Raw genomic sequence first — 19836 nt, 5'->3', positions numbered from 1 at the left:
TTAAAATAACTAATATTACTAAAGTCAGACATGGTGTTCACTGTGTATTTATCTAACCCAAGCAGGTTCATATACTCTAGCAACATGAACAGAAACAAAAGGGGTACCCTGGTGGCGCAGGGGCTCATGCACTGACCATGAACCGCAACACCTCCAGTGTGCATCTTCTAGAAAAGCGGGAGCAAGATCTTTGAAAAAACTAAAACACCACAGCAGGCTTTAGAAAATGGTGATTTGTAGTCAATTAGTTAAACTGTACAAAAACATTTCTACATCCCCTGAGGCAGCTGCAGCATTTCTGCAAACTGCAAAAACCCTGAAACAAAGGCTTAAAGTTTTGGGAAGTGAAAATATTTGGAACAAGCTGCAGCAACCTCGAAAACAAAAACTAAGAGGCAGAAAAGGGATCTTCAAAAACAAAAAATAAAATCCATCTTCTGTGGAAATACGCAGCTGACCTTCAACCCATCAGCCTTTTCATATTGGCTATTATACTTCAAGTAGTTTGAGATATGAATGTGAGAAAGGTCCACATTTTAGTTACTGAATGTACCCTTGATGATAGAGTAAGTATCTGAATACCAATTCAAACAAGGCGAACGTAGTACAATCATGGCATTAACTGTGCTTAGGCAGGACAGCGATATCAGGCGCTTTATATCTAACTTTATGAGAAGAGACTAATGTGTCGTCTGTGGTGTGAGAATCTGTCCACGAGGTTTGTTTTAATCACAACCCTCAGTCACAAAGTATGGCACAGAAAATGAATCACAGCAGACGGACACAGAGTGGAGGAACGCTGTGTCTGTCTGCGTTCGTTAGGTTGGAACATTCAGTGAGGCGGTGTGAATACAACCGGCCTTACAGGGTGAAGAGGTATTATATTTATCCTGAAATCAAGGCAGAAGGTAAAGGGAGGAAAGGGGTGTAAAGTACAGTTGGAAAAGAACTGGATGCAGAAAGGCTGACGGAGGGGGAAACACAATTTGAAAGTCAAAAGGTCAAAGTTGAAATGTTTACCTGGGATTCTTCCGGCTGCATGGGTAAAGAAAGTGTAAGTATCATGTATTACCAAAGACACACAAACAGGTTGATAGAAAAACGCAGAAATTGAAAATAAAGTCAAATATCACAGTTGCACACTTTAGGATGTTAGTCATCATGCAATCAGAAACAGTGAATCCGCCAATGAAATACATTTCTGGGTGTATTAAATCTAACTCTGATGTCATCTCTGCGAGCAAACTGCAAAGACATATCTGTGGCTCTGTGACTTGGCACAGGACATACAGGACTGGTGAGGAACTATTTGGCATCACCATGGTGACTGAACCTGACAGCCCTCAGGGACTCTAACAAGTCTGAATCATCAGGTTGGGCTTAACAGGCACAGGCTGCTCTTCCATCTGCACACTGTCTAAGAAGCACCAAATATGCCAGAGAGGAATGAGTGGCAGCAAACATAATGCCAGCGGATGATACAACCGCTCATCAACGTTCTCCATTTTTAGCCCTGATAGCGAGAGCACGGTGCTGTGAGGATGGCGGCGTCAATCTGTCCATATCTCCGTGCTGATGACCACTTTGGTCAAGACAGATGCGAGCGGCGGCAGAACTGGGACGAGAGGCTGCGAAAGGGGCTTTTAGACTCCTCGCCACTGAGGTTTTTAAAAGGCCGTCATGCTCTTTTTTGACCACTTGCTGGATAACTGCCTGTAGCCTTTACAGTCTATGGTCAGCAGTGAGATCCAGTTTGGCACATACACACAGTACATGTTCATCAGGAAACAGAGAAAAGCAAAAAAATTCCTGAGAGGAAGATTTGGGAAAAACGCTTATTTAACAGGGTGGATGGTCCAAACGCTAACCCAAGCGAATACTAACCTCACAGTAAAAACTATATGTGTAGTGATGGTTCTCCTAAAGTATTTTGTTCCACGGGTGGTGTGCTCGGGGGGGCATTCGCTACTGAATGATCGCAGAAATATTACAGGAACGCTACAGAAGGACAGGACTGAGAGAAAAAGGCGCCATTACAAATCCATCTGCTCCTTCAGCGCCACAGACAGCGCCATGGATTTATCAATACACAGCACAGTTAGGCTACTGATATGTCAGTCATGGTCAGGGACATAGACTCTAAACTGAACAAACCTCAGTCAGATAAAGGATCGATGACTCCGTCAGACTAGACCAACATGTTCACATAAACCACTCTGCCCCTGCACTCCTTCTGCTAGTGGTGCCCCCCCCCCATGTCGCCAACTGCTCCTTGTTTTAGACAGACGATGGATATCACTCTCACGTCTCTAAGCTAAACATAACCAGAGGTAACAAAATCTACATACTGGCATATCTCACTAAGCTCACTAATTTACATGTTGTATCTCGTTTGTTTACTACAAAAAGCCTGGCAACATTGGTAGGCCAATACAGTTACCTTGGACACACCCGGGTTAGTTAGCTGGCAGCATGAGAGTGGTATCAATCTTCTCATCTCTCAGCATGAAAACAAATAAGCATCGAACCCAAAATGTCCAACATTCTCCTCACCTGACCTTCAGTTCGGTCATTTCAATTCACACCACACACACCAAACTTGATCTAAGCCCCTTGAAGAAGTGAAAATGGACCAAAATGACCTCACTTTGGATGTTAGAGTGACAGATGTATCTATCTATCTATCTTTTAAATGTCTTTTCTTATCTTCTTTTATCTTTCATCTTTTAACTTTCCCTTTTATGGACTACAGGTCTGAAATCAAAGTGAGCTGAAAGTAATAAAAAAACCTCACAGACCAAAAATCATCTGTAAAGAACCGCAGCGCACTCTTCTACACGCTCACATGCCCACTGAGCTTCTGCGAGTGAATTACGCCCACATGTATTTCAATCTTAGACATTTCACACTATTCACACTCGAACTCACACCACTGAAATAACAACAGTTTTACAGATTTGTCATTAGAAACCGCACATGAATGAGTTGGGGACGGTGTCAGATCGCAGATGAATGGATGATCCGACACAACACTGCATCCAACGCAGACAACGGCGTTCCCTTAATGCATGTGTGTGCGTATGTGTGTTGGTGCGTCTGAGTCTGTGCTGACCTTGTTTGATTTCGTCTGCCGTTCTGTCGATGAGAACGTAGAGCGACCACACCACGCAGGTGATGGCGATGACGTGGAAGGTGACCGAACACATGATCTTCCTTCTCTCGCTCGCCGTCATCTGTAGCTTCTCCCACTGCCGCAGAGAGCACAAGAGGACAAAGGAAGGACGTTTGAGGAGGTCAAAAGGGGGACCAACAATACATTCACATGCTTTCAAACAGTTGGTTCTCCAGGCCATTTTCCAGGGGAACCAAAAGTGTGAGCTAAATATTTGATGGGCAGCATTCAGCTACTGTGATCAAGATCCAATGCTACATGGCACTTCTCAGTGGGGCAGGTAAGATAGTAAGGAACCTCGTCTGTCACTGGACTCACAAAACATCATCAGGAAATGAGCCCAAGGGAAAAAAAAACAAAACAAAACTCAATGCCAGCACCATCGGATCGGTTTTGTAAATAAGCCGTATAGACTCTCCAAGCATCCCGATTTGTTGCCCCTGCCGGGGTCACTTAAACAAGAGCCGGGTGTTGCAGTACGAGATGAAACCAAGCGTCCATTAACAAACACTTCATACCCAGACCAACATCCTCATCTCATTTTAAATTTCTTTGCCAGCTCACACATGAACAACTTCAGTGTTCTCCAGTGGGATTCAGAAGCTATTAACAGCAGAGCATTTGTTTAAGGCCTTTTGTGCAGCTAATGAAGGGTGGAGGAATTTTAATTAGAGTGTCCTGCTATCTCCAGGCCACAGCGATTGATAAGAGCCTTTAATGGAAGTGTACTTCCTCTAAACCATTTGAAATGAATCACAACCCCCCCATAAGTTCCGCTTCTGAAAAAAGGCTTCAAAGCTCAGTGTCATGCTTGTGTTATCTACCAGACAGATTGGAGACAGCTTTTGGCATTTTCAACTTCATAACGAAGGAATGATGCGAGCTCAGTTGGGACACTTGGAGGCAGAGTTGCAACGACAGCTTGAATTTATCCACTAATGAACCTGAGCATTAATTGACTTTGCGCTTCACTTCAGACGAATATACAGTGCAAGCTGTGTCTCACCTTGCGCAGCGGTTTGAGCTTGGTCTCCATGATGAACTCATATTTACAGAGCTCACAGCAGCGAGTGTCAGAGCTCTTGATCCACTGCTGTAGACAGGACTGGTGGACGAAGCGCAGGCTCCCCGTGCAGTGGCATGGTGTGATCAGAGGACTCTCGTCATCGCCTTCACAGTGACAAATCCTACGGGAGCCAAAGAATACAGTCAACACTAAGCTAGAGGCTAGACAGCTGCAATAGGAGGAATACTGGGGAGAAGAAAGATCAAAAAGAGAAAAGTTGGCAGGCAAAGCTGACAGATATTTCCCCAAGCTCGAGCAAACTTGAGCTTTGGAAGACATATGTCAGCAAACTTGTAGCATTCTAGTAGTACGTATAATAAGACAAGGTGTTAGGAAAGCGCAGCAGGTGGGAATATAAATTCACAAATATAAAAGCATATTAAGACTCTGAACACAGAAGACAATGCATGTCCCACAAGGATAAACTCAATCAAGACAAACTAATTTGATTCAAAGCACTTCATTTGCAAATCAATGTGACATTTTCAGAGAGTAATCTTGTGTGATCTTGCAACATTGCAGCATAAAACTGAACAGAACAAATCTAATCTCAGATACCCTGCAGTTGTAAGTAATCGGAGTCTCTGCGTTGAACTGATTTGAGTTTGTTATAGTAATAATTATGCTCGGTTGACGATGTTATGGTCAGTGCCTCCAAACCCTCTGTTTTAGATGTACGCCCCATGGTCCTATCAGATGAACGAAGCAGCCCCTCCATCAACACTGCTTCTAATGGGCCAAATGTGCTCTTATGAATGAATTATAAGATGTTATAAAATTCATGTTTTTTCATATTGGTCAAGTTTGCAGTCATAAAAGAGCAAATGTTAACTATTTCAACCAAAGGTTTATATATTTAGTTAGCTAAGCTTGCTAGTTTGCACAGATTCACATTTGCAACTCGGTGTTCTGGTGCTCGATCTGAAGTATGTGGAAATTAGTTAAGCCATGCAACAATCTATCAAATCTTTTTTGCTCTACCTCCACTGCATTGAACTTAACAGTTGGTGATACCGTGTTAAGCCCCTGTAGATGCTTGGTAAGGTATTCTGGGCACAGGTACCGACAGCTGGAACATTCGATTAGGTGTATGCTACCCCCAAGGACTCCTGGACAGGCTTTTTTTCAGAGTGAGGAACCAATCAGATTTTTAATATCACACCAAAACAGTCCCCTTCTCCCTCTCAAGATCACATATTGGACACTGACTGACAGGTTGGAAGACAGGAGCTATTAGTCACCCACTACGGAGGAAAGTATTTGTCTGTGCATCTGACGGCGGGATAGACTGTGTGGGCATACAGACTACGTACAGACATTCACCAGTTTGTTCAGTTCAGCGGTGAGGGACAAAACGAGGGGTTGGAGAAGGTTATTGGAGCAACCTATTACCTCCAAGTCAACTTAATATCACACACACGCACACACACTTGCAGAAAGGCGAAGCTAAAGTCATTATGATCTCAGAATTCAATGTCAGGACATTGACTTTGTAGCGGGTGTTCAGACCAGGGAGACCTCAGTGAATGAGCAATAAGCCCAAACTCAGCTACTGCTTGTTCAACCACAACACAGCTTTGATTAAAGGTCAGGCTGATGGCTCTGGCTTGAATAACAGAGCAACAGTAAGTGCACTAAAATCTGTTGTAGTGTAGAATGAAGTACACGTTGCCCCCTGCAGACTGGCCTTCATGGTTAAATGAATACAAGCTACACAAGGAAGGCACAAGTAGGTATTTCAACCTGTACTTAAAATCCACTTTTTCTATGCGTAAACCAGGAAAGGCTTCTACTGCGTTTCCCCTGAGTGAGACGCAGAGAGCAGCGGCACTCCTCTCTGGGGGAAAGAATAAACAAGTAAGAGAAGGCATTGAAAAAGAGGTGGAGAAGGAGGAGAGAGCGGGACGTTCAAATCTGTTTGTCTTGATCCCGGTTCAGGGAGGATAAGAACACGTGAAGACACACATGCACACCTGCACGTGCTAGAAAGTGAGTGAGCAAGACGACATCTATTTCCAGACGTCACTGATCTGGCCACAGCGTTACAAGATTAAAAGACAAAGTGAACAAAGAAGGATAAAAATAGGTAATTTCTACGGGTGTCTCAACTAGAGGATCAGGCGGAGGGAGTGGGATGAGGACGGAGGGATTAAAGGATAGAGAAGGCACAATTAACATCTCTGGATGAGTGTTTTTTTTCCCTCTATTGGTTATGGCTGGGCTGCTTTGTTTGTATTCGTTTGCATGCATGGATCACAAGATGATGAACTGCAGATTCTCATCCCACACATGCTGTACAGTATTCCTCTTTCAAAAAAACACAAACAAAATCACCCCGAGGACCTGGACGATCATGCTGCTAATATCAAGGCTTGGCGGCTGCTGAAATGGGCAGATTTGCTAAATTATTCTAATGTTGGTGTGGATTTTTTTTTTTTTTTAAACGTAGGAGGGGATAACTGTAGAAAAATGCCTACACCTCCACATGAGGCCACAGCAGAAATAAAGTGATCAGTAGGCAACCTGAGTGGAAGAGTCTGTAGGGACCTTCTAGAAACGGCCAAGACTTTATATAAACTGCTGCAAAAGGCACGTTAAAGATCTCACAAACAGAGCACAGAAAACTCAGCAGCAGTACATTCACACCTTTAACAGAATAATTCCAAACCCTCTTGCAAATTGCAGCTAAATTTACTGTATCTGTGTCAGCAGCAGCAGCAGCAGCAGCAGCAGCAGCAGCACATTCCAAGCACCGTGAGGCATGGGAGGGAAGTTAAAATTTAATTTGCATCTCTCAAGCAGCCAAAACACACCCTGTTTAATAGTAATTTTAAGATGGCAGAGGCGCCGTTAAGAGTATGTCAACATTAAAATGTGAGAAGAAAAACAGAGTCGGGAAATCACAAGCACCACAAGCTGAGAGGGAAACAAGCTTGGCAAAACTGCAGCCCTGGCGAGGCGTTCACTTTCTTCCTGTTCTCTCTTGTCTGTTTCCTTGAACTTTTCTCCTGGGGCGTTGAGCCGATCTTTGCACTCTTCGCTCTCTCAGTGTGCTGTTTTAAGATTCCTCCAGCTATTCCATGTTCTGCCCTTGTCCTGAAATGTTTATGTATTTATTTTCAAATGAATTTTTCAACACCAATCTGTTGTTTTTGTGTTTCTGCTAAACAGATTTTCACAGGACGGGTACGGGGCAAAGAGTGACATCTGAGGCGTTCTGTTCTCCCGTGTTCTCAGCCTGTTTTCAGTCTGAACGGTATAAGCTCTACACTCTGTCAGACACACGCTGATCAGAGAGAAACACAATTCAATTAGCTGCAGCACCACTGGAAGCCATCTTCCTTTTTCCTCCTTTCACCCTTCAGCACATCTTACTAGGTTTGTGTGGCTGTGTTTGCCTTAAAAGAGAATATTAAATGTGCTGAGAAGAAACTTATCTTTTGGAGGACGGTTGAGGAATTACACAGTCTCTGGTTGGTTTATATTGTCAGACGTAAAAGCTTAAAGGTACCCTGTGGAATTGAATTTTTGAAATCTAGAGGCTCTAAGGAGCAATGTCTTTTTCCCAGTTTTGTTTCTATGCTCTACTTGTACATGAACAAGGACCACAGAGGGCAGTGATGCAACGTGGAGAGCGTGCAAGCCATGAAACACTAAAAAGACGAAGAGTAGAGGCCAAGCAAGATGCGAGAACAGGATAAAGAGAAAAGACCTCACTCTAATAACTGCCATTTACTTCAAAGGTTGGCCATGTCCATCAAATGAAAGAGGTGTTAAATGGTGCTCTTTTCTTACACCTTTCTGCTGATCAACTGATGTGGCAGAAACGTGTCCAGCGACACAGCAATGCACCACAAAAATGTCAGCTACTAACCAATGCACATGCGGATTTAAGCGAAGCAAGTGTTGACAATATTAACAGAAATCACTTTTTATGAGGATTAAAATGCATTCATTAAGTTTGGTGTGACATATTGAATGGAAATTCTCTAAAAAGGTGACATTTCTGATAAACAAAGTCACCTCTTATTAGACTTTCAACAATAACTTGCTGAAATGTAATCAATAAAAGAGCTGGATAATCATTTAGGTGCCATTCATCTGTGAAAACCCACCCATCATCCCCACACACACACACGCACACACACAACAGGTGAGGTGAGCCTGTGATCTGAGCTCACGCTTCAAGCCACCTGACAGAAAGCTGGCATGATGTGTTTGTTTGTATTTGTGTGTGTGTGTGTGTGTGTGTGTGTGTGTGTGTGTGTGTGTGTGTGTCCTGTCAGAGACTACGCAGGCTATTTGGAGCCAATAATCTGCCTCCTGATCTCTGGCCTTCACCTTTTCAGTTCTAAGCTCATGTTTCTCTCTCAGGCCACAGCTGACGTATAATCTGGAACTGAGTACATGCACAGACCACAGCCCAGACAACGGAGAAACGAGACCAACATATATAACTTAGTGTTGAAGATCTACACAGGGCTCAAAATTCCTTTTTTTGGCGACATAGTGCAATCTACCACGAGCAAGCCTCATGTGTGGGGACCACGCAGCCGTGACCTGGTCTGTAATCAAATATCACTCACACTATATCCTGACTAACAGCCATCAGATTGCACACAGTGACAAAGTGACAAAGACCGATGACGGCCCTGTTGACTCCATCAGTTTAACATTGTTTATTGTCCCCGTCTGCCTCTGTTCCACTATTTCTCAGACGGATACACATTCCATTCCTCAATACTATTATACTTTCTACCCTAACCTCTGCCCCTCCATCTTTTCCTTAACATTGCCTCCTATTCCTGTCTCTACTGCCAAGCTTAAAGCTTTTGGGTAAAATCAATCACATATTTTCACAGCCCGTGTGAGACACTTTAATGCCGCATCGATCTGGTAGTAATGAAAAATTATTTAAAAAACACAGCTTGACAGCACGATCACAAACATGCAGACCACCGAGATAAAAGTGGAGTGAAATGAAATGGTATGAAATGAAATGAAAGTCACCTTTCTGTTTGAGACATACATGAGGGGTTGAATCTGGACAGCTGGGGAGGAGGCGTATGGTGTTGCAGTGTGTGTGTGGACTAAAGCATCTATGTATCAGGTCCATTTGATTAATAGCCTCACTCTGAGCAGGGGTTTGAGGACAAATACCGCTGTAGTGTAAGATATTTGCTGCGTACACTACAGGATGAGAAGCTCTCCACTACTCCACAGGGCTCTGGGGTTCACTGCCACGCAACGGCACAGGGGTGGTCTGGGCTCTACCAAGTCACAGGAAGGGTAGGTGTGGATTACACCATCCAGACAGTCACCCACCTGCAGCAGTCCCCAGATAGTGAATAGGGTGACAGTGGCCCAGTTTTCTCTGACAAAGGGGACGGGCAGCAGTCCAAGTCGCTGTCCTCATCCATATAGCACAGGGGGGCTAGAAGAGCACCTGGCCCAGCCACACTGCCTGTTTCTGGGGTAACCAGCTGGCCCGTGCCCTTTGGAGCTGGACTGGGCTGGTCCTCCTCAAACACATCGTCATCTCCCAGTAGATCCTCTGGGGGAAACCCTGACTCGCTGCCTCCCAGCAGGGCGCTAGAGGACTTGGTGATGTGGAGGTGAGAGGCGTAGCTGCCCAGCTCGGAGCACTGCAGGCTGGCCGAGGTGGAGGATCGTGAGAAGGGGAGGAGGAGACGGAGGAAATTGGTGTTCTGAGAGGCATGAGAAGGGAGGTGGGTGTTGGGAAGAGGAGGAGGAGGGGCGATGATGGTGGGATCAGATGGGAGGCAGTTGGCAGGAGGGATGCCCAGCATGTATTTGTAGTTGTTGGTAAAGGAGGGGATGAGGTGGGGGTGGGTGCGTGTCGAGAGGGCCGGAATTGGGTTCTGGTGTGTGGGTGCTGCAGCCAGCTTGCTATTGAGTGTGCACGCCCTTCGGTCCGACAAAGGGGGCTGAGCAGGCTCAGGCTTCAGTTCCAACTCTCCGTCGGAGCAGGTGCGGTCTATGAAGTGCAGACCTCGACAAAGACTGTCCACGCGCTGGCCCATGTCGTTCAGAGACACAGAAAACCTGAGAGAGCCGTTGCGGTGGATGTTGACTGAGGAGGGGCGGATCAGGGAGAGCCAGTCTCGCTGTTTGGTGTGTTTGGAGGCTGGAAGTGCATCTGTGCACAGGGTGGTGACGGAAATACCTCCTGATCCCTGACAGGTTTTTCCGTTAGAATTCAACAGAACCACTGCAGTCTGCTTCTGACAGTCCTGATCCCGACTGCTGCTGTCAAAGTGTTTGTGCATGTGTGTTTATGAAAGAGGAATGTGATTGACGGCAGTGGTAAAGGACAGCAGGAGGAGGAGCAGGAAAGGACAAAAAAGAGAAACGTAAAAGACATCATGCATTTGAAAACCAAGGAACTTGAAAGAAAGGAGATAAAATGTTACAGCAGGCTACACGCAACCAAGCCTACTTCCAACAGTGACAGCTCAAGGGTACAGGGTAAACCAACCAACCACTGATAAGGATCAGTAATTGACTGATAAATAGATTACATTTCTTGTCCTCAGGTGTTCATATCATTGTAGACACAAATGACACCACTGGCAGTAAGAGAGGAAGGAGGCTGACAAGTACCTGCAGATGTCCTGGCTGGAGGGGGACACCGACGTCCTTGAGAAGCTGCATGGAGCGTTGACTGAAGTCGGGCTCCCCGCCTGTGGAACAAATCACATGCACAAAAATATAACTGCAGAAATAACTTCTGTCTTATTCAACAAACAGGATCAAATCATATCCCCTGTGTTGCCAGGACAGCATCCTGAGCCGTGAATTATCAGGCTATCAGAGCCTGAATTTGATCTTCAGAGAAAGAGTGACGGCGCGTCACGCACTGGTGCACGATAAAAAGGAAAAACACAATACTGGCAGTTAATCTATCTGATTAAAGCAGAGCCAGACAAAATCTGTCATCACAGATCAGGCAAGACACCAGGCGGCCACGGAGCGAAGCACGGAGGACACAGACTGAGCGACAGAGGGAGCGTCGTGAAGAACGAGGCGCCAAGAGGAGCACAGCTGGAAGACGGGAGGCTGCAGACTTGTTCAGCCTCCACAGAGAATTCTAGACAGATGCAGGTGGAAGTACAAGGCTGTGACAATGAAAACACCTTCAGCATTATCTACTGCAGCTTTCACCCAATATTTATCTTACACAAACAACATGGGGAGGATTACTTAAAATGGTTTGAAAAGAAACTTCTGGTTTGCTTCAATTTGGGCTTTATTTACAGACAACTATCCACATATTTGCATTGGTTATGATGATATTTTATGAGCCAAATTTACTGCTGAGATCTGGAATATGACAACATCCCTGCAACAAAGCCGGACTGCCAGAAACACGAGCGGTTATACGATCATGCATGCAGTAAACAAGCCAACAGTTCAGATTATTCACTTGATTTGTGTGAAAAATCACCAAAATCATCAGACAGACTGTTAACAAGTGAACAATTTCGCCATATTATGTAAACTACTTTATTAGAAAATACTGAAGGGCAGTAAATGTCGGCGAGAAGTCTGCTTTCACACAATGTCGGCAGAATGAGAAGAGGTGTGCACCATTAATCCAAGATGGTTCGTGCCTTGTAGTCATGTCAGCCTAAATGCATTGCTTTTGTAGTGTTATGCATTTGGAGCGGTTGGTTAACAAGTAAAACAAGATACAAACTGTGCAAGCCATTTTAAATGAGCTGAATTGATTCTATGAGTGTTAATATTGGATTTTATTTAGACGTAACTGCAGAACCAATGACGGACCCATTTTGCCACTGCTTTGTTATCACCTCTGCAATTGTTTTTACCAAGGGGAAGATATTGTTGCTGTCAGAAAATCCCAATGTCTCCACCTTGGAATTATAAGTCAGAGTTTGACCTGAATGTTTTCTCCCCTCTGGTCTGCTTGTAATTACAGTTTGAGCGATATGATATGAACACGGCATAATCCCTCATAGCACAGGCAAACTGTGCACACACAACATGAAAAGTCAGATAGGTCAAAGCTGAACCAGGAAGTCAGTCTGGAAAATGGTGATGGATGTTTACAACAGACAGTTTGGGCAATAACTTAAACATTTGCTTAAATATGTTCAGCTTTACTGAGGGATTGTTTTAAGCCTGTATGTAGTGTAGTGTCTGGCCCATTTTTCTTGAATCAGAAAGAAGATGAGATGAGAAAAAAGATGGCCAAAACTACAAAAGTAAGATCCAAAGTGCAATAAACTGTAATTGTCCTGTTAAGAAATAGCTCACCATTCTCGGACATTTGCTTTCTCGCTGAGAGTTACATGAGAAGACTGATATTTGTCCCAGTTCTGGTTTGAAATGATATGATTCATAAATGGCACAAAAACAAATGCCTCATCATGAGTAGCCTCAGACACATCATCAGCTGCTGTCATCAAAACTCTCCAATGTCCAAGAAAAGTCCTCGTCCTGTCTCAAAGAAAATAACATCCTGGAGGAAATTAAGCTTTGCACAGCACTGAAACTGCTCTGACTAAAATAATCAGCGACCTCAGACTAAATCCTGATGAAAATAACGTCTCAGTTTTGTCCTCTTAGATGTAAGTGCAACGTTTGACACGATTGACTGTGATATCTTAATCAATTGTCTTGAACAGATGGTTGGTCTTTCTTTCTCTAAACTGGTTTAAAACAAACATCAAAGGGAGAAAGTCTTACATCAGTCTTTGAGTTCATGCGTCTTAAAAACATGACATCTCTTTTGGAGTTGCAGCCAGCTGCCTTGGTCCATTGCTGCTCTCACTTGGTGACAGCAATGTGTGTTTTCATAGCTACGCAGATGACACACAACTGCATATCTCTACCAATTTCTTGAAGTTAAAGGAGGACAAAATCCTACCAGTTGACCCTAAAACAAAAAGAGAAGTGTTGTTTAATAATCCAGGGAAATTAAATCTGAGGTTACAAGTTTTGATGTTATCCTAGATTCAGATCTGAGATTCAAGTCCCACATCAACAAGGTGACGAAAAATTCATTTTCCACCTTAGAAACAGCTAAAGTATGATCATTTATAAATCAAAAAGATGCTGAAATACTGATTCATGCCTTTATTTCAAGCTGATTCGATCACTGTAACGCACTATTTACGGGCCTCCTGAAAAACACTGGGAGACTTCAGCTCATTCAAAGCTCTGCAGCTTGGCTATTAAGTAGAACCGAGAGGAGAGAGCACATTAGTCCGGTTGTAGCCGCTCTGCACTGGTTTCCTGTAACATTCAGGATTGATTTTGAAGTTCCTCCTCCTCTTAAACAAAGCCCTTAATGGACTCAGACCAAGCTACATTCCTATCTCACTTGTTCACTATTTGCCTTCAAGAACTGCTGCTGGTTTATTGGAGGTTTCCAGAAACAGATGAGAGAAAATCGGGGATGCGGCCTTTGTCAATTTCTCCCCAAAGCTCTGGAAGACACACCACCTATAGATATCAGTGAAGCAGCTCACTGAATATCTTTTAAATAAAGCTTAAAAATATATTCATTGAATTTTATTTCCCATCTTGTGTTATGCATTCTCTTTATTCTACTTTCATCCAAATGTTTCATCTTAGTTTTGCTATCATAATCAACTTGGTTTTATTCCCCATCTTATTTTACATTTATTTTCTATCCCTGTTTTTATGTTCAGTCCAGGTCCTTTTTATGTGAAGCACTTCATGCATGTGATTTCTCTGTTGTAAAGCACTTTCAGCTGCATCTCCAAAAGGTGTAATACAAATTAAGATTTTTACTATAAAGTTTAACTAAGATCCAACATTCAGTGGATGAAAAAATGTAACACTCTTAGATACTTCAGGTCTCCAGTGTTACATACATATCTGACATCTTGACAGCAGAAAATTGATAAAAACAAAAAGTTTGATGAATACCAGGGATTTAAGTATTTAACTGAATAAAATGAATGAATTAGAAAGGGTTTAATGTAGTCTTGGGACACTAAAGTGTATTTAAGGGCTAATCTGCACTATTTCTTGGCTGAATACACAGCAATGTCCCTCTTGTTAGTTTTTTATCTTCGGACAGAGCCAGCCTGGCTGTTATATTTAGCGTACAGACATGTCTGGGCGGGGAAGGACAGTAAAGAACAGGATCAGATGGTGTTTGGGTTGCTAACGTAAAGACACGGGGGGCCTGGTCATTTCAATAAGAAACTAATTACCTATTGATTTCATTTCTAACTAAGGGGGATTTATAGCTCACTGCCTGACAGCAATCAATAGAAAAATTCAATGTCCAGCTCTGCTCTTTGGTCTGTTTTTCTGCCTGTACATGAACAGCACAGCCTCTCTTTAACCATCTTTTTCAATTGCATACAAAGTCACACAAACATGCTGTCCTTCTCCATTCTGTTGTCGCTCTTTAACAGCTCATCCAAGGTTTCATTTTCAACAAATCCTTTAATTTCTCTTCAATATTTCAATTCATTTTCTTGCTTTAATAGTTCACACATTCAAGGCTACTGTTAGTGGCTCCTCCAGGAGTCTGGATTAGAAATGTAGAGAGAACAGACACATCTGAGAAGTGCGTGAGAGGCACAGAAGTCAGACCAAAGCAATAAACTTTACTATTTCGTAACTAGCACTATTTTTAAGTACAGGTAGAAACTGCTGCTTCAGCTTTACAACAGTGACTAAACCCAAGAAACTGATGACATGCTCAGCTAAAGCACTGTGTGCCTGCAGTGTGATCAGATACTGATGTAAAGAGGTAGATACTGACTGCACTAATGACACCGGATGGTGCCTTTATTGTAGTGTTGTAAACATGACATTCCTGTGTCGCTCTGTTAATCATTCATGTTGGCTCCTTGAGTGAGTTGGCCAATAGATAACCAACTCTGTCTCTGAGCAGGGTCAAACAAGACAGCGACGATAGCACAGTGGAAATAGTAATGGTTAGCTTCCCATCGGCTTGTGTGACTCTTCAGACTTAAATTAAGCCTCTGCTCTCTCGTAACTGCCCTCTCTTAAGACGAGGACCTCTGATGAGCAAACAAGTGCCTGCGGTGATATTTCAACAGCCGCCGAAAAATTGTGTCAGGCGGCCTTGACTCTTTTTTTTTTTTTTTTGACTGTAAACTGTGAAATGAAGCAAATTCACTTGTAAATGTATCCATTCAGTTCTATTTTATGGCTCTGAAGTGCCAGTTATACATAATAGCCTCACATCATGTTCTCACTGTATGAACACCTGTTTATTGTGCTTATCGTTTCCCAACTCATTATCATAACTGCTTATTTAACCTCTCTCCTTGAGTACTCACACACTTCATCCATGCATATATTATCCTCTTTTCTACTACTTATACCTTCCTACTGTCTCCATATGAACCTGGAGAAACCTCCGGCTCTCATTTTCCAGCCACCGGGCCTTTCAAAGAGTAACCTTTCTGACAGGAATAATGAATCACTGCCTCCCAGCGAGAAGCTTCTTACAAGCTGGACACGTCGCTGATCAAGCCATGTGAACAAAGACCAGATACTGACAAGATGCCAATGGAAGTAGAATAGAAATGCAACAGATATGCAAAACAGAAGATAAGCATCAAAATTCATTCTTTAATCTCAGGGTGTCCTCATCAACAACACTGACACTGTATTATTTTTTTAAATATATTTTTCTCTGTAATATATGAAAGCAAACTGAACATCTTTGGTTGGTCATAGCAAAGCATCAGTTTAAAGTTAAAATCTGCCGCTCTGACACCCATAGTTCACAATTTTTTTTTTTTGAAGGATAACCTGCAGATCAAGCTATCATAAAAATAATCATTGGTTGGAAATAGCGGACAACCTGGTGTGACCCACCTTCATGCAGCTTCACATTCTTTTTCCTCTCCTCCACTGGTGTCATTTTACAGCTTTGCGGACAAATAAGCAATATTGGTTTTATTACAAAAGCACTTTGTAATAAATCCATTCAAGTCTGGATTCTCCAAAGACCGGAGCCAGCTTCAGCAGAAACCCATAATGTTGCCAACACTTCAACACAGAAAACAAAACAAACTAATGTGTTCCAAGAAAAGAACAATTAAGTTCATTTCATTCAAAATGGTGGCTTGGCCCTGTGTCGGTGTCAACATCAGTGGTCTGCCAAGCCGTACAGACCAGCAGAACAGGTCCTGCAGAGATATGGAGGAGCGACTCGAGTTGTGCACTGCAGCAATGGAGCCTGAAATGCTGCAAAACTGCAGCAGCTTGAATTTTAGAGCACCACCAGATGTTTGGCTGACTATCAACGGCAGCCCACAGAGCGGTGGGTCGCTGCTTTGTGTCTTTATGAGGACCGTAATAGTTTAATTCCTTCCCAAACAGAGTAGGAGGCATCAAACAGCTCCCTGGCACTGTGCTAAAGAGAGAAATGGCTACAGCTAAGCCTCCTGACCTTGCAGAGTGGAAAATCAACTCCTGCCAAATCACCGGGCAATCCTGAGCCCACTAAAGCTTTCAAAGCTGCTTTTATATATTCTGCATTGACCATTCTTTTATTTAACAAAAACGCTCATCATTTGCCATCAACATCACCTTTCTTTCACAATTCTCCCGACTTCCAAACAGCTCGATAAAAGACACCTTGTGAATAAATGAATCAACAACCAGACAAACACTGAGCAAAGAGATAATGAGTTTCTGGCTTTGGATACACGTATGCATTAATATCTAACACCACGCACCTTATTGGCTCCATCAGTGAGCTTGTCACTGTGCAGGATTATCATCTTTTTAAATCAATTCACCCCCCGGTTAAACGCTGCAGCTTGTTTTCCTGTTATCATATAAATGGCTCTCTCCCGGTGTTTGTGTCTCATGACAGGTATTACAGTGGGAGTGTCACAAGTAACTGGATACCGACAGAGTTTGTGTTTTTCCGAGACATCCTCAGAGAAGAGAACTGCTGTTCGATTACAGAAAACACCAACAGTTCAGCGTCTGTCAGTCTGAGAAAAGTCTGAAGACAGCGAGGATTCTGTCTGGTTATCAGTGTAAAACTTGAGCAGGTGCTTTGACAGAATGAACAAATTCTTTGGATGTTTGGGCTTTCACACACAAATTACGCAGACTGTACTGCCAGGGCAAGCCGGAGATGTTATGAAATATTCCACTCAGGCCGGTGCTGTGGTTATTTCTGTAGAGAGATATCTTTTAAGTAGGTCAACAATTGGATACGAGCACATTCAGTTTTGATTTGATCTGACACAAGCCGACGTGATTCAGCTTGAATTTGCGCTATGTGAAGCAGTGCAGGGTTTGTTTTGGTGTCCTTATTTTGAGTCTGGCTGGAGCTCACGTGGAAATGAATGAAAGCAAATCACGTGTCAGTCAAGGTTCGCCATTAAGCTCATATCAGGAGCTCGTCCAGAGACGGCAAATGTAAAGTATAAATTAACAGAGGTTCTTACCGGCTGTACGTTTTTAACTGCGACCCGTGAAGTGCCGTTCTCTTTCTTTTTCTGCAGCTTTGCAACATAAATGAACTTGACCTACATTTTATATTAATTCAGCAAAAAGGAACAATTGAGTCACTGCTGCAAATATGAAAATCTTCCATCTCATCCTGCCAATACTGCAGAGAGCAGGGAAACTGCATACATGCATAAAATCATCTTCTGTATTCTCAAAGATCATATTCTGATTCAAGCTGCTTCCAGGGTAAGTGGTTTCAGGGAGATGGTGTGTTACCGAAAATATATTACACATCTGTAACAGTCGTTGACAATACCTGTCAGGACTTCTCCTCAGGTATCCCAAACTGGCAACCTTCTCTCCGTTGAAACTCCTTGTACACCCAGAGAACAATTAGCACAGATTTAAAACCTGCCAGTCAGTGATATTTCCCTTTAGGAAGGAGCAAGAAACACCAGCTGGCAGACAGACTGCTGATTATTAATTAAGGCTGTCAAACTTATGAGCCTGGTTCATACTTTATGTCCATCACTCCATTACGTACACATTTATCAGAAGAATGGTGGCCTAGGTAGGACACTCAATGACAATGCATGGTGTCCAGAAACTACAAACTATTTATATCCACCCCTTCATTCACGGTTGAGATCCGATCACTTGGATTTCTTAGCCATCGTCCGTGTGTTTGTGTGTAGAAAGCAAGTGGAAGAGAAAATGTGGATACTTACTTCTCTGACTCCACACCTGACTACACTAGGGAATCATCACCATCACATATTTATATATTCAGTCTTCCTGTTCAAAGCAGAAATTCTGAAATTGTTTAAGCTATTTTAAGCCCTGTCAGACTATCAAAACGAACTATTCTGCCACAGCAGCTCCAGACTGACACTGCTCTCACTGCACAGACGCTAAACAAAAACCCTGCTGGAAGCTATCAAAGAAACAGTTTGACATTTTGGTAAATGCAGTTATTCAGTTTTTCTTGGTGAGGGTTTGAGGACAAGTCCAATACCACTCTCATGTCTGTGTGGTTGTTAGCTTAGCTTAGCATAAACACTGGAAGCAGGGGGAACAGCTAGCCTGGCTCTGTCCAAAGGTAACAAAATCCACCTACAAGCACCTCTAAAGCTCAATAATTGCTAAATTTAATCTTCTTTGTTGAATCTGTACAAACAGCAAATTGTAGTTTTACAGGATGTTATATGCAGAAACAGTTGCCGGGCAACCAGTGGAGATCCCAGGAAGTAATTGTTCCTGACAAAAGAGCAGCCTGGCACATAAACCCTGTATTAAGCATAATTCTCATTTTTCACTTTAGTTTTTGGACTTATTAAACAAACGAGGTACAGGGTGTTAATTGTGCTTTAGAGGTGTTAGCAGATTGTGTTCCCTCTTGTTCCATTTTCGATGCTCAGCTAAGTTAGCCGGCTGCTTACTGTAGCCTCATATTTAGCTTTTGAACAAGAAAGCAAATAAAAGTTTCCCAAAATGTCGCACTATTCTTCTAAAGGGGTGGTGAATGCTATTTTTGTTCATTCAGTTCTCTTCAAATATGAAGCATATCCTACTTCAATGTCTTAGTTTTATAATTCCAGCCTTCATTTTTATCAGCTGTCAAACGTCTTTTATCTAGAGGTGTGGCACAGAGATACAGATTCACTGCACAACCACATGAGCATAAATTCATAAATATTATCTCACTTTTTCGAAGCGTACTTACTGTATTACATAATAATAACATATTACATAATGTGAATGTTAGAAACATTTGATGTGGCAAGTGGAGTTCACGTTCGACAGACTTTGTACCTGCTGCAATTGTGCACGCAACACAACGGCTTATTGGAAAGTACATTTAGGATCTGTTTATATATATTTTGTTCATGAAAATTTTCCTGCTTCACAACACTCCTAAAACAAACAAAAATACTTGACAGAATATTAAAAAAAACAGAAAAAGTGCAATATATGCGCATCAATTAAGTGGATTGAAGGTCAAAAATAGAGTCAATGGAACCAAGACCAAGCGAGGTCAAGGAAGGCAAAAGACAAAGGAGGGAGGACTGAAATCCTGGCAGATCAAAGCACAATGGATGCGCTCGATTGTGGTTGCACAATC

General features: G+C 42.8%; 2 protein-coding genes across 8 annotated transcripts in view; both read right to left on the bottom strand.

Annotated features, from left to right (window-relative positions):
* The window catches only part of LOC139340985 (E3 ubiquitin-protein ligase MARCHF8-like), a 78997-nt gene that overhangs the window by 1929 nt on the left and 57232 nt on the right, over positions 1 to 19836 (bottom strand). For 3 of the 7 annotated variants that reach the window (XM_070977168.1, XM_070977169.1, XM_070977173.1), the window contains 3 exons: positions 10863 to 10942; positions 4179 to 4359; positions 3095 to 3248 (listed from right to left, as the gene is read on the bottom strand). In XM_070977168.1, coding sequence (XP_070833269.1) covers positions 3095 to 3248; positions 4179 to 4359; positions 10863 to 10942 — 415 coding nt within the window. Of the gene's footprint in view, positions 1 to 1020; positions 1036 to 3094; positions 3249 to 4178; positions 4360 to 10862; positions 10943 to 19836 lie in introns of all 7 variants that reach the window. The other 4 variants (XM_070977171.1, XM_070977172.1, XM_070977174.1 and 1 more) reach the window with 2 other exon arrangements.
* Positions 9115 to 10853, bottom strand: LOC139340984 (uncharacterized). The gene has a single exon (XM_070977166.1). The coding sequence runs from the start codon at positions 10526 to 10528 to the stop codon at positions 9539 to 9541; it is 990 nt and encodes a 329-aa protein (XP_070833267.1). The 5' UTR covers positions 10529 to 10853; the 3' UTR covers positions 9115 to 9538.

Source organism: Chaetodon trifascialis, chromosome 13, assembly GCF_039877785.1.
Source record: "Chaetodon trifascialis isolate fChaTrf1 chromosome 13, fChaTrf1.hap1, whole genome shotgun sequence".
NCBI lineage: Eukaryota > Metazoa > Chordata > Actinopteri > Chaetodontiformes > Chaetodontidae > Chaetodon > Chaetodon trifascialis.
This window is presented reverse-complemented; position numbering and strand designations above follow the sequence as displayed.